Source organism: Mauremys reevesii, linkage group 5 (assembly GCF_016161935.1).
Source record: "Mauremys reevesii isolate NIE-2019 linkage group 5, ASM1616193v1, whole genome shotgun sequence".
Classification (NCBI taxonomy): Eukaryota; Metazoa; Chordata; order Testudines; family Geoemydidae; genus Mauremys; species Mauremys reevesii.
In genome coordinates, this window is record NC_052627.1 from 111,085,117 (window position 1) to 111,099,117 (window position 14,001).

At 33.5% G+C, this 14,001-nt stretch overlaps 1 protein-coding gene across 8 annotated transcripts in view; it reads left to right on the plus strand.

Annotated features, from left to right (window-relative positions):
* RAB28 (RAB28, member RAS oncogene family) overlaps positions 1-14,001 on the plus strand; it is a 173,033-nt gene that overhangs the window by 6,416 nt on the left and 152,616 nt on the right. For all 8 annotated transcript variants that reach the window (XM_039540479.1, XM_039540478.1, XM_039540476.1 and 5 more), the window contains exons 2-3: positions 4,225-4,321; positions 9,952-10,040. In XM_039540479.1, coding sequence (XP_039396413.1) covers positions 4,225-4,321; positions 9,952-10,040 — 186 coding nt within the window. The remainder of the gene's footprint in view (positions 1-4,224; positions 4,322-9,951; positions 10,041-14,001) is intronic.

Consider the following 14,001-nt stretch of genomic DNA (forward strand, 5'->3'; position numbering starts at 1 on the left):
TGTATAGCCTCACTACCCACCTAATACTTTGTACTTCTGTAGCACCTTTCATTTGAAGATCTCAAAGTGCTTTATAAACATTAATTAAATTTCACTCCACCACTATCATGTAGATTACTATTGTAGTCTCCATTTTTGCAGATGGAGAAACTATTCAGAGAGCCATATTCAGGCTTGCAGACCTAGATAGTGAAAATAAATAGCTTGTCTGTAAACATTTATCAGCCACGTTTTCTTTTATAGGACAGTTTTTCATTGTTGGGTTGCAGTGGAGTGGGAAGGCCAAAAAAATCAAAATTATAAAATTACTTGCTTTGTAAACTAGGAATAAGCAAAATTTTAGATCAGTGTGTTTTTATAAACTAGACTCTCTTCAATGAAAATTTATCCATATTTGAGTTACTCCATAACCAGTACAAAAATTAAAGCATTTTCTGCCCTACAGTTTCCTGTCATTTTGTGCACCTAACTAAGATTCTTACAATTTGGTGCTGGTGCAGATTGTGGGCCAGTGTGGATTGTTACTATAAATAGAGAGTTGACATGATAAATTGGAAAGGATGGGGTGAGAGGGGATACAGATTAATTTTTGGGTGGTGATAGTGAATTCTCAATGGGTTTGGTAAAGTGGAAACCTTTGATGGAAGACCTTATTGTTGGATCCAGAGATAACAGCCAAAGTCCCATTGGCACTTCTGAAAAATTTACCTCCTAGGGAGGAAAAGGCAAGTAGGGCAGCCTTTGGGAAGTTCCTACTCCTGCTCTACAAATACCCACAAAATGCCTGGTAAGAAAGCATGACTGATACTGTCTGGATGTCATTGCATATACCATGACTTGCCATCTAACATTTGACAGATGGAAACTTTTTTTTTCATAGACAGTCTGATTTTTTGTTTGTCTGTCTGTAAATGAATGTTTGCAGTGGTGTTGTAGCCTTGTTTGTCCCAGGATAGGAGAGAGACAAAGTAATATCTTTTATTAGACCAAGTTCTGTTGTGAAAGAGACAAGCTTTTGAGCTGGGGAGCTTTTTCAGGACAATTTATGGACAATTTCCAGCACAGCTGATACAACTAGTTGGTGATTGATCTAAAAATATAAGCAAGCAGTCTTCAGCCTCTGCTTCACCCCTTACATGAAACTGTATCCTGGTTTTGTAGGGAACTCCCCCCAAATCACTCATTCTTAAAACTGTTGCTTTGGCTTTTAAGCTCTTTGTGGTTCTTATACTTTTATGATTTAATTAGATTAATTGCTAATTCAGCACCCCAAGAACTTTAGCTGAAAGGGGAGGGACTGGGCTGCTTAATAAATATTATCAGGCATATGCATTAAGACCCAGATTCAGTCAGCCATCTGTATTCAGCAAAGCACTTATGCATATGCTTATATTTAGGCAAGTGCTTAAATGCTTTGCTGAATTGGGGCTTAAATAGAGAGACAGTCTATCAACACAATGGTTGGTAGTCATAGTAGAGAGGTCATGGAATGAGACCCAGTCTATGTTACAAAATTGTTCTCCAGATTAATGAAACTTTTTGGATGGGGAAAATCTTGTTTAAAACTGTCACAGAAAATGTTTTTTTGAGCTAGAATGGCTTTCATCAACCATTGGAATGGAAAATAATTTACCTTGACCACACAGGCCCCGGCTGCTGCCAAAATTGTTACCTAAAACCTTTCTCAGGAACCCTTCTAGAGAGCAATTTTAGGATCGTAGGGAGCTTTTGCATTGTGGATGGACCTGAATGGGCATGGAGACAACTTTTCCATGTGTAGAGGACTTGAACTGCTGCTGTCAGTGTTCTTGTGGATAAATACTTGTTCTGTGAATGAATAGAGAACTCCAGTCTTCAGGGCTGGCAATCTTACACCTTTCATGAGCGCTAACGTTCATTAAAAAAAATTAAAAAAAGAGTTAGTCAATGATTTTCTGCAATAAATTCCTTTGCATTCAGGAGAGTGGAGGAAAGCTATTTAAGAGAACTTTGCCATGCTGTTGATTACTTGTTGCTCTTATTGGTTGGCTGTTAATTGAATGTGTTGTTTATTTTTATTAACACCCCTAGAAACCTTTTGGGAATATCAAGTGTCACAGAGTGATAAAGTTAGTATTTACTGTATCCTTAAAACGGGAGAGTTTGCTTGTTTATCATGGATCTGAATTAGGATTTTATATTTTCCAAATCTGACCATATTATAGGGTTTATAGTTTGTTCTGCATCTCAGGTGCTAGTTATTATTCACTAATGAAAGGGGAAATTACAAGGGAAAAGTTCCTATTTTGTAATTAAACATTCAGTTTATAGGAAAAGAGGTCCTACCTATACGGTGCACTTCTGAACTTTGTTTATAGTTGCCTACATCTGAGGTGGTGATAGATTTTTTTTTAAAATGATCAAATGCTCAGTGTTAGATTACAAAAATAATGTGAATGAGTTAGCGGTACGCCAATCAAAAATTTTTACTGAATTTTATTTTGAACATGTACTTAAAAATAATTGTCAGATAGCTTTGTGGTGGCAGATGGATTCTCATCCTCTGTGATCCTCAACCTTTTCACTGCCAAATGTGGTACAAATGGCATGAATATGCTTATTTAATTATAGTTTGCTTGTTTTCATTTATTTTCTTAATTCTCTATGGGCCTGAGTCCACTAGAGTAAATTAAACGATTCTCATTAATTTAATTGGGTTTTGGATCAGGTTTAAAAATATCTTCTGAGTTCAAGACACCTATTAATCCCTGATAGTGGTGGGAATATGAATGATACAATCAAGCAACTATTAAGTCTTGTATTATTTCCTTCACAAATAACTTTCTGGATCAGTATTTCCCTATTCATGCTTGATTCTTAATTGTGGAGTCCTTTAGTGGTGGTAGTGTATAAATAACTTCTCATGAAAAGGGGTACAAGCTGTTGTAGAAAAAGAGCAAGCGTTACAGTGCCCCCCCCTTACATTAGTAGTGTAACATGTCTGTTTACAGTAACAGGACTATTTGTATTATTGTAATGTATTGTATGTTAACTGGATATCCTCTACTACTCATTTTTAATAACACTTGATGTCATTCAGTGTATTATTTAAAAATTGGCTAGATTCCTATTTGCTCACTTTGGATGTCAGTCTCTGGCAGTGTAGGGGCTTTGTGAAGCTGTTACGTGATATTTTTTTTCCTTACCAATAGAGGCAGAAATATGGCTAATTTCTGCAGTTTGTAGATGTCATGTTAACAAGAGACTGATAAATGCTTGGCAATGATTTGATATAGGATACATTCTTTTAGCAACATCACACTAATTTTTAAGGCATCACATTTTTTTCAACAGTTCTAGGAATTCATATAACTGCTGTTTTCTGTTCTTTTGTATCCTTTTTACATTATATCAAGTATTTTTATTGCCTTCGATAAATGAATTACAACTGGTCATGAAGAAACAGAAAACACATACTTTGTTACTTTTTGCATATTAAAGTCATTAGAAGCATGCCCTTTTTGAGGTTCCTAGTAAAAAGTGAGAGATCTCTGTTATTTCAAAATGTTATATCAGTGTACATTCATGATGACATAACTTTGTGAAATTTAACACTAGGAAAACAATTCCCAACATACTATTTGACACAATACATACAAAACTTCATGTGTGTAGTTTCAATAGGCATATAAATGCAGGATCAGGCACTAGGTTGGTCCCCAGGTAGGCCCTTATCCTGCAACTATTGTGCCGGAAGTGGATCCCTGCAACCATACAGAGTTGCAGTGTGGATCTGTGTGAAAGCAGTTGTCCAGTGTTGAAGGTTTGTGATTAGTGATGTATATATGTTCCCATGTTGTAGAAATCAGGACTTTCTTTTTAATAATTGTAAGCCCTATGGGGTAAGGACCATATCACCTTATGTTTGTATGGAGCAGAGTGCACTATTGGCACTCAATTAAAAATGTAATACAATTCTGCATTTTTAATATCAGAATATTTTTAAAAATATAGAGGAAGCATGCTGAATGTTTTACTCTTTGTTTTTTGCTGACATAACTTGCCATTATCATCTACTTTTATTATATTTTAAGCTGGCCAGAACGCTTCTCTGCCATCAGAGAATATTGTTAGCTGTCATTGATTAAAAACTTACTTACCTTTGTTTTATAAGATTTAGGACTGGTTTAAATTGGGTTTGCAGCCTTTAAAATACCAAATAATTTGATATGGTTCTGTTTTTAGACGTCTTTAGCCACACGTTTTGCCCAAGAAGCTTTTGGGAAACAGTACAAACAGACTGTAGGACTGGACTTCTTTTTGAAAAGAATAACATTACCAGGTAAGAGAATAAAGAGTCTTAGATTGAAAGTGGTGGCAATAGTAAAACTTGCAGAGACAAGGTCTTGAGAATGAAATACATAACGTAAGCTAGTGCTTTTCATGCAGATGTTTTTAAATAGAACAATTAATTTGGCTATTGAGGGTAGTTTCTCTCAGATTTCTTATTATGTAGACACCAAGTGAAAAAGGATTGTGTATTGGTTGTTTATTTCTTTAAAGATAAAACATTGTTATTTTCCTAGAACCATTATTAGCCACATTTTAAAAAAATATTACTTTTTGGTATACCTATTAAGATTAACCTCTTTAAGTGGATAGTAGTACAATACATAACGTAAACAAAATATAATGATGTATTAACTGAAAATATCTTTGCATTTTGAAATAAATCTAATTTTTTAGATAAAATACACTGAACTTGTATTTGGGTTGTGTGGGAGAAGTATAATGTACCTATGGAATTGCTGTGCTCTAATATGTGAATGCTGTTTTATGCAAGGCAGCATGAAATTGCTGGCATTTAATAGACCACTAAAATTTAAGGTCCCTCGGCACTCATAAAAATACAGTTTGAGCATTCAAGATGTTTCAGTTCACGACGGCAAAGAAACTATTTAGATGCCAGTTGCACACACTGCATGGAAAATGCAAAAAATAATAAAAAAAGAATGGTTAGTGCTTAAAGTTTGTTTCTGAACAATTGGGGGTATAAAAAGAGCCATTCATTCATTGTGGCTGTTCAATTTGTAAGCATGAAAGTATTCCATTAAAAGCAATTTACCCTGGTGAGCTTAATAAATGAAAGCTGGAAAAAGCGCTTTTAAGTATTAAGTTGCAATCAGGTATGATAAAGTTGATGCAAGTTCTATCTTTATTTTGGTAACATACTAGTAGCAAACTAGAAATGAAATCTGCAGTCTTTCATGAAAACATGCAGTGTTCGGAATGTTATTTTGTTAAAACTATATTGCCAATTATTTCTAATTATTATGTTATTTTTCCCCCCAAGTGATATAGAATGCAGGAATACATAAAAGGATTATGTTCTTCAAGATTATTTTATTAGTTATTCCACTGTACTCTTTTGTGTATGACTTGACACATATTCCAACTCCGTTTGCTTATTTTCGTATAAAATGGATAGAGTATTTTTTTTATTGTCCTGCCTGCTCTTCTAGAAATGCAAGTATGCAGAATACTTACAGAAGCACTTGTCAATGGAATGTGTACACAAATCATGCAGCGTGTATGCTCAGAACTTGTACTTTTGCAAGGTTTTTTCCAGCTGTTAAACATACAGAAGCTATTAGTACATTATTGGGTTTCTAAATATTCTTTTTGGGTGGAAAACTTCGAGAAGTGTCATACTTTTGTCCCCATTCATAATTGTTATGTTCCATAATTATGTTTCAAAATAAGAGTGTACGTGTAAATCACACCCAAACATATAGAATAGTGACTGCCTATGTATATTTTCTTATTTCTGTGTTTGTAAAATATAAATAAATTTTTATATCAAGAAAGATGCATTTCCCCCTGGGTTTCTCACTGTGTCCCTTTGTCTCTAGAGGGATACATTTGTATGGAAAAGTCAGATTTTTGGGGGGAAAAGTTTAAAAAGTAACTATGGAATGCACTTCCTCAGTGAATGGATTCTTTTAATTGCAAATATTAGTTTTGCTTATTCAAAGTTACTAATATTTCTCTAAATGTGAATTCATATAACTAGACAAAAGTATACAAATATCAGTAGAAAAACATGCACTAGTTTGCATTCTTTAGTAGGACAGGTGGTAGATAACTGACTTTGGAATAGCACTAACTTATGTTTTGATTTTAAATGTAAGCAGATTTTTCAAAATTGAAATGATAGTTTTAAAACCAAACAGAAATATGTATTTTTCTATCCTCATAAAATATACTACTATTTGTTTTTTAAATAAATCCTAACTTAATATTAGTAGATAAAATGAAATGTTTTGGAATGTTATGTATATCCAATATAGTCTTATACTTTTCAATTTTTTTAGTAACTGATACAGTTTTACAGTAAGAAGTGGAATAACATTTTACCAGTTGATGAATCCAATAAAACAACAATTTAATACACATTGCAAGTATTTTTGACTAGTTTAATTGTGAACAATATGATTTTTAGTGTTCAGCTACTCAAATGCTCTCCATGAAATTTTTTCCAGGTAATTATTTTCCAAATATCGATCCATTTCAGTATATTTAATGATCCAATATGCTGTAAAGTCTGGATGCAATCACTCTACAGATTTTATGGCTTAAAATAGTGTATCTGCTAGCCAGAGGTTCTGCTGATAGAGCTTCTTAAGAGCCATAGTCAAAATACTTTCAGGGAGGTTGGGTACAGTTCAGTAAACAGGGTTCTACTGTGAAAAGGATTTTTTAAGTCTTCAGTGCAAGAAGTGGGCAGACTTGTGTTTTTAGTTTTATCTTGACTGTGCAGCACTTTAAGTAAGGTTAACCAATGCACCAAGCGTACTTTTACAAATGTCACTGTTGGATCCTCTTAGTGGCTTCAGTTCAGACCAAAAGCAACCTATATACTATGTTCTCATTTACTCATTTTTTGTATCCCATTGCATGCCATTTTCTACTAAGTGCGTGTAAACCAAATGAATAAACAAACAAAAAAACTCTACTCAAATGTTCTTGTTTGTCATCAATGGACTGTATGCAATTTCTCTGGAATTCTTCAGCTATAATTGTTTACTGGTTCATTAATTTTGGTGCTTAGAGAAAGCATACTATAGCTGTAAAAAGTGAACTGTTGACATTTTTCTTCATGTATAGTTAACTTTTTTGCTATGACACTCAGAGTTAATATACACTTCCTTTAAATTGGTAAGTAGATAGAATATATTTTATGCCAAAAGTAAAATTTAATGTTACCATATCTGATATTTGAATTTTAAATAGTCATATTGTTCAGATTTTTTTCTACTGTCTTAGCTATCCTAAAAAGTTGACCACAAAATAGATACTACACAACATGGAATAATCTTGCAAAAAACATATGAAGCTGTATAGGGTTAATAGTAATTTATCACTCTAGATAATCAGTATGAATTTCAGTAACTGCTCAAGTTTAATTTAAGACAGGAGTCCCCTTAACATGAATGGAACAATCCAAGCTTTATTTAGCAAACAAGATTTTATTATTTTATTTTCTATAATATTAATAGAAGGGGAAAACTTCATATTTTTTTAAGACTATAAGAGACCTAGATCATCTAGTCTGACCTCCTGTGTAACACAGGCCAGAGAAGGTCACCCAGTTACCCCTGTAATGAGCCCAATAACTTGTGTTTGTCTCCAACATTGGATAGTAATCAATTTGGAAACGTTTTAACACGCACACTTACGATTCTAAAATTTTCTTGTTTTAAAAAGTTATACTATTTCTAATATATTTTTCCATATACCTAGCATGAATGAAATGGTAAATTGTCAATAGAACAAATACAATGAAGTTAGATATAGGACACTGCAGAATGCCTTGTTTGGTGGGCTTTTGGGTATGTTTAATTTGGTTACCCACTGAAGAAGCATAGTTGCTTCCTAGTACTGATTCACCAGTTTGTTCATGCCACATATATGTTTATGAAAGACTTATTCCTGTGTTATCTGTAGTCACTATAGATTTACGCTCTAAGTTTTAAAAGCAACACTTAATAATTGGTCAATGCCTTATGAAAACAGATATGTTTTCTTATTACAGGTGAAAAGTTATTTTTGAGTATTGAACATAAATGCACTGTTTCCATAAATATTCTTTGTTTTTAAGAAGGGGATTTCATAAATTTAAAAACAGATTAATAAGTAAGGCTTGTTTTTAGTATTCTGCATAGATTGAATCTTTTAGTAAGTACATGAAATATTCACGTACATCTGAGACATACGTATCAATTTTAAAAGATTTGGCTAAAAAGTCAGAACACTTAACCAAAGGAAAACAAAATGTGTTATAAAAATGGAATTGTTACACTTTGTAGTCCAAGTGCAGTATCTCTATGTATATGTTTGTAATTTACTATGTACTGTCACAAAGCAATAGAATGAATTTTCATCGATAAGTGGGGTTTTCACTTGTGTAACTCATTTAATGCGAATGAAAGTTCTACATGTAAATGCTCTGTTTCTTTATGGGTGAATAGATAACATTTTGCTCAAGAATGTAAAGTTTGTAATATAATAATAAATATCCAAATTAAGGCTAAAACTCTCTGTAACCCATAATATTTTGCTCTTTCCTCCCCCATTACATACCACACTATTGGTATGAGTTAAGAAATGTCAGACTTAAATTTTATGACTTATGTGGAATTTGTCACTTTATTGCATTTTTGTCTAGAAATAAAAATTAATTGGAAGTTATAGTTTTGTATACATACAAAGTATTATTAATGCATGCATTGTCGTTAGATCGGTGAAAATTTGTATTGAACTTTACTGTACTAGAGTCTGATGCTTCCTGACAATCAGTTTTGTACTGTAGAAGTTATCTGATCATAAAAGATGACAGTCAAGTTGTGTGTGTGTGTGTGTGACAGTTTGGCATAGATCTATGTGTGTATATATTTTGTGTGATAATTTGGATTGTTTGCTCATAGAATACATCTGTTTCGTTACATCTAAAAATGGTTCAGTGGACCATTGAGTTCTTTAGGTGCAATGGATTTTAAACAACTATATGAATGATTGAATTGGCAGGTCTGCATGGACTGTAGAATTTTTTTTTTTACCTCTCAGCATATTTTGGTATTTCTGTTTGTTGGGGTTTTTTTAGGGGTTGTCGAACAAACAAAATATTATCTACAGTATAGAGTAATGGTCTTCAAAACTGAATTTAAAGTTACTTTGAGTTGTGTACCAAAAAGGATGGTCTGTTGATTGATTTAAAAAAAAATAACTTAGAGGCTGAGAATTTGTAAGCCAAGTCAGGTTTATTACTGAGTGCCTCTTTGGAGGAGGGAGAACAGAGGAGGAAGGATTTTGTACCCTGAAAATAGAATTGTGTTAGCATTTCCATTATAATCACCTAACTGTACAGTAGTATTGGGAACATCTCTCCCAAAATACAGAGTTACTCTGTGCATGCATCCCAGTTTTAAATGTTTAAGACAGTTGAACAGGCGCATGGGAGTTAAAATATGTGGTTAGGTTATTATTACTAGAAATAAAGGACAATGCAACTATTATGGTATAAAGATGTGTTTTGTTAAGCTTCTTTTCAGATTACTTCACTAAAATACATTATTAAACTTTGACTTAGGAAAATTGTACCTTATACCATTCTAGTTCTTTTCCTCCAAAGAACACTTACAATGAGATACAGTTCATATCTAGCTATATTTTAAATAGATCTTAATGAGTATAATTTAAATGGAATTAACTTTTTTTCCCAGTTGCTTTGTTCATCTGTGTATTTTGACCAAATATTTATTAGGCGTACAAGAAAATGTTTGTAAAAGGTATTTACAAATATGCTGGAATTATATCAACTGCTTTAATGTTACATTTTGAATGTAGTTGCATCTAACTTCATCAAATCAGTGTCTTCAAAGAAATCAGCTTCTGCATATTTTTCTTTTTCAGGAAACTTGAATGTTACTCTTCAAGTGTGGGATATAGGGGGGCAAACAATAGGAGGCAAGATGTTGGATAAATATATCTATGGAGCCCAGGTACAGTAAAAACAAAACAAAAATTATCAACTTTGCTTTCATAATCATACTCTTTCAGGAAACGCTTTTAGTCACAAAATTAAACAGCTGCTTAATTTAAAATTTATTTTAGCATTGATTTATGTGCAAGTTTTATTTTTGGATATAGTGACGTTTGAGTTGGCTTAAAAAAAAGCAGCAAAGGTGCTAGTTTGCAGATCCCTAACAACTCTCAAAAAACAGATGTATGTTTCCATGCATTGTGGCTTGAGTTGAGAAAAGCAATCACAGTAAACAGTAAAGGCTGTTGGATATCCACATGGTATGGCAGATATACTGGCTGCTTTGAGAGCAGATGCCCCCTGAGGGGAAAAAGTAAGAGGAAATTAAGAGCAATCCTACACCATTAAGCTCATACAAGCAAGTGGGGTTATAAGAGGGCAGACAAAAGGAGGCAACCAGGTAGCTAAATATTTTTTGCAGAACTTGCATACAGTGAAAATTAATTTTGCGCCAAAAGCTTATGAAGCAACTTTAAGTGAATGCTAGGGCTAAACAAAATATTTCAACAACATGTAGATGTATGAGATGCAGTTTTGGAATGATGTGCACATAATAGGGCTGTCAAGCAATTAAAAAATCGTGATTAATCACACTGTTTAAACAATATTAATAATAGGATACCATTTATTTAAATAGTTTTGGATATTTTTTACATTTTCAAATATATTGATTTCAATTACAACAGAATATAAAGTGTACAGTGCTCACTTTATATTTATTTTTTATTACAAATATTTGCATTGTAAAAAACAAAAGAAATATTATTTTTCAATTTACCTAATACAAGTACTGTAGTGCAATTTCTTTATCATGAAAGTTGAACATACAAATGTAGAATTATGTACAAAAAATAACTGCATTCAAAAATAAAAAAATGTAAAATTTTAGAGCCTACAAGTCCACTCAGTCCTACTTCTTGTTCAGCCAATTGCTCAGACAAAGAAGTTTGTTTACGTTTGCAGGAGATAATGCTGCCCGCTTCTTGTTTACAATATCACCTGAAAGTGAAAACAGGCATTTGCATGGCATTGTTGTAGCCAGCGTTGCAAGATATTTATGTGCCAGATGCACTAAAGATTCATATGTCCCTTCATGTTTCAACCACCGTTTCAGAGGATGTGTGTCCATGCTGATAATGGGTTCTGCTCGATAACCATCCAAAGCAGTGCAGACCAATGCATGTTCACTTTCATCATCTGAGTCAGATGCCACCAGCAGAAAGGTTGATTTTCTTTTTTGGTGGTTCAGGTTCTGCAGTTTCTGCATTGGAGTGTTGCTCTTTTTAAAACTTCTGAAAGCATTCTTTACACCTCGTCAAGTATCAGAGGGGTAGCCGTGTTAGTCTGGATCTGCATCCGACGAAGTGGCTATTCACCCACGAAAGCTCATGCTCCAATACGTCTGTTAGTCTATAAGGTGCCACAGGACTCTTTGCTGTCTTTACACCTCGTCTCTCTCAGATTTTGGAAGACACTTCAGATTCTTAAATCTTGGGTTGTGTGATGTAGCTATCTTTAGAAATCTCACATTGGTACCTTCTTTGTGTGTTGTCAAATCTGTTGTGAAAGCGTTCTTAAAATGAACAGCATGTGCTGGGTCATCATCCAAGACTGCTATAACATGAAATATATGGCAGAATGCAGGTAAAACAGAGTAGGAGACATACAGTTCTCCCCCAAGGAGTTCAGTCACAAATTTAATGCATTATTTTTTGTAATGGGCATCATCAGCATGGAAGCATGTCCCTGGAATGGTGGCTGAAGCATGAAGGGGCATACGACTGTTTAGCATGACTGGGACGTAAATACCTTGCAATGCTGGCTACAGAAGTCCATGTGAATGCCTGTTCTCGCTTTCAGGTGACGTGAATAAGAAGCTGCCAGCATTATCTCCTGTAAATGTAAACAAATTATTTGTCTTATCAATTGGCTGAACAAGATGTAGCTCTGAGTGGACTTGTAGGTTCTAAAGTTTTGCATTGTTTTGTTTTTGGTTGCAGTTATGTAACAAAAATCTGCGTTTCTAAATTGCACTTACACAATAAAGAGATTGATGCACTACAGTACTTGTATGAGGTGAATTGAAAAATACTATTTCTTCTGTTTGCCATTTTTACAGTGCAAATATTTGTAATAAAAATAATAATATAAAGTGAACACTGTCAAGCGTTGTAATTGAAATCAATATATTTAAAAATGTAGAAAAACATCTAAAATATTGAATAAATTTAAATTGGTATTCTATTGTTTAACAGTGATGAAAGCTGTGATTAATTTTTTTGAGTTAATCGCGTGAGTTAATGGCAATTAATAGCCCTAGCACATAATTTTATTTTTGGCTTAGTAACATCAAACTAAGTACTACATTCTTTTATTTTTGGCAGTTGCAATAGGAACAATAGACAATGTATACAATAAAATGTATTGTTTTCATGTATTTTTTCTTTTTATGTCTATTTTCTGCTCTCTACTTCTCATATTAAAGGGAAGAATATGGCTTTAGGACTTGGACAAGAGCAGAGGCGTGGCATCACACTAATAAATATAGAGCAGGGGCTGCTAATTAAAGTGACTCTAGGATTTGCAAATTGATAGAGTAAAAAAACTGACCTTCTTGTTTTAAAATTTAGTCAATTTCTAAAAAAAGCTAAGTAATTTTAAGTATTACACCTGACCCAGAGTCACCCTCGTAATGTCTGTGGTTTTACAACCACACTTGCCTTATTTAAAAAAAAAAAAGATTTTTCTCTCTCCTGTGAAAAACCTACCAAGGCACAGATGAAACTGACCATTGGGAACACTGTGAATAAACACTAATACTTTTTATTTAATTGTTTTCACTGATGATTTTAGGAGTTTCTTGTAGCAATAGTAGGTCCAAAAAATTCAGACCAAAGTGTGATTTTTATAAAGTTGATTGCGTTCTTTTAAATCACAGTAATCTGTAATTTAGCAGCATTGAGTGATCTAGTAACATTTCCATTAAAATAACTAAGAAGGGCAAAAGCTACTTTTATTTGATAAACAAACTACACTAGTTGCAACTTTCTAATAAATTAGTGTCAGTTTCCCTCTCCTTAATTCTAGTAAGTGTTATGCCAAGATTTCTGTCCTTCCAGGGCTGGTCTGAACACTTTCTTAGCATTAGCTTCCCAGCAGCCTCCATGAAGAACAAATGAAACAGCATGGATAAGTCTGGAAGAATCTGTAGTCTGTTCTCTTCCAGACTAAAAGTTGCTTCAGTGTAGGGAATCTGAAGATGTAGTGGAAACAAAAAAGGGGGAGATCTAAATAGGGCGGGCACCATGTGGAATTTGACGGGAAGAATCCTAGTCTAAGTGCAAAGCAAAATTCTTGGGAGCAGGCAATATAATGAAGTATAAAGAAAGGGAGTAGATAGGCAGAGCATATAGCTGCATGCACCTGCATTCTGTAACACAGCAGGCAGTTTAAATTGCTGGTGTTCTCACCTTGTCACCAACAACTATAAGAAGTCACCTTAATTCAGACCCAAAACTAATTGCTTTTTAGAGATACAATCTGGTTGTACAGAGGGATGAAATGGGTGAATCTATCTGCACTCTCACTTGATCTGTTTTTGCCTAAAGAGATTTTTGCACTTTGGTAACCTGCTACGAGATGTGCTAAAGTCTAACTTTAAAAAGTGCAAATAGAAATACTGCATCCTGATCAGTTGCTTTGTTTGTTGGACCCATGTGTATATCTTGGAATTAAGTAATGTGAAAATATAATGCATATTGAATACTAAGGTAAGATTTCAGACCTGGATCTTTTATTTCATAGATAAAATAATTCCATTATTGAATAATGTATTCAATCATTATAATAAGCGAAAGCTAGATATTTAATTAAGACAAAATATATGATGATATTCTTGAAGCAAAAAATTAATAAGGAAT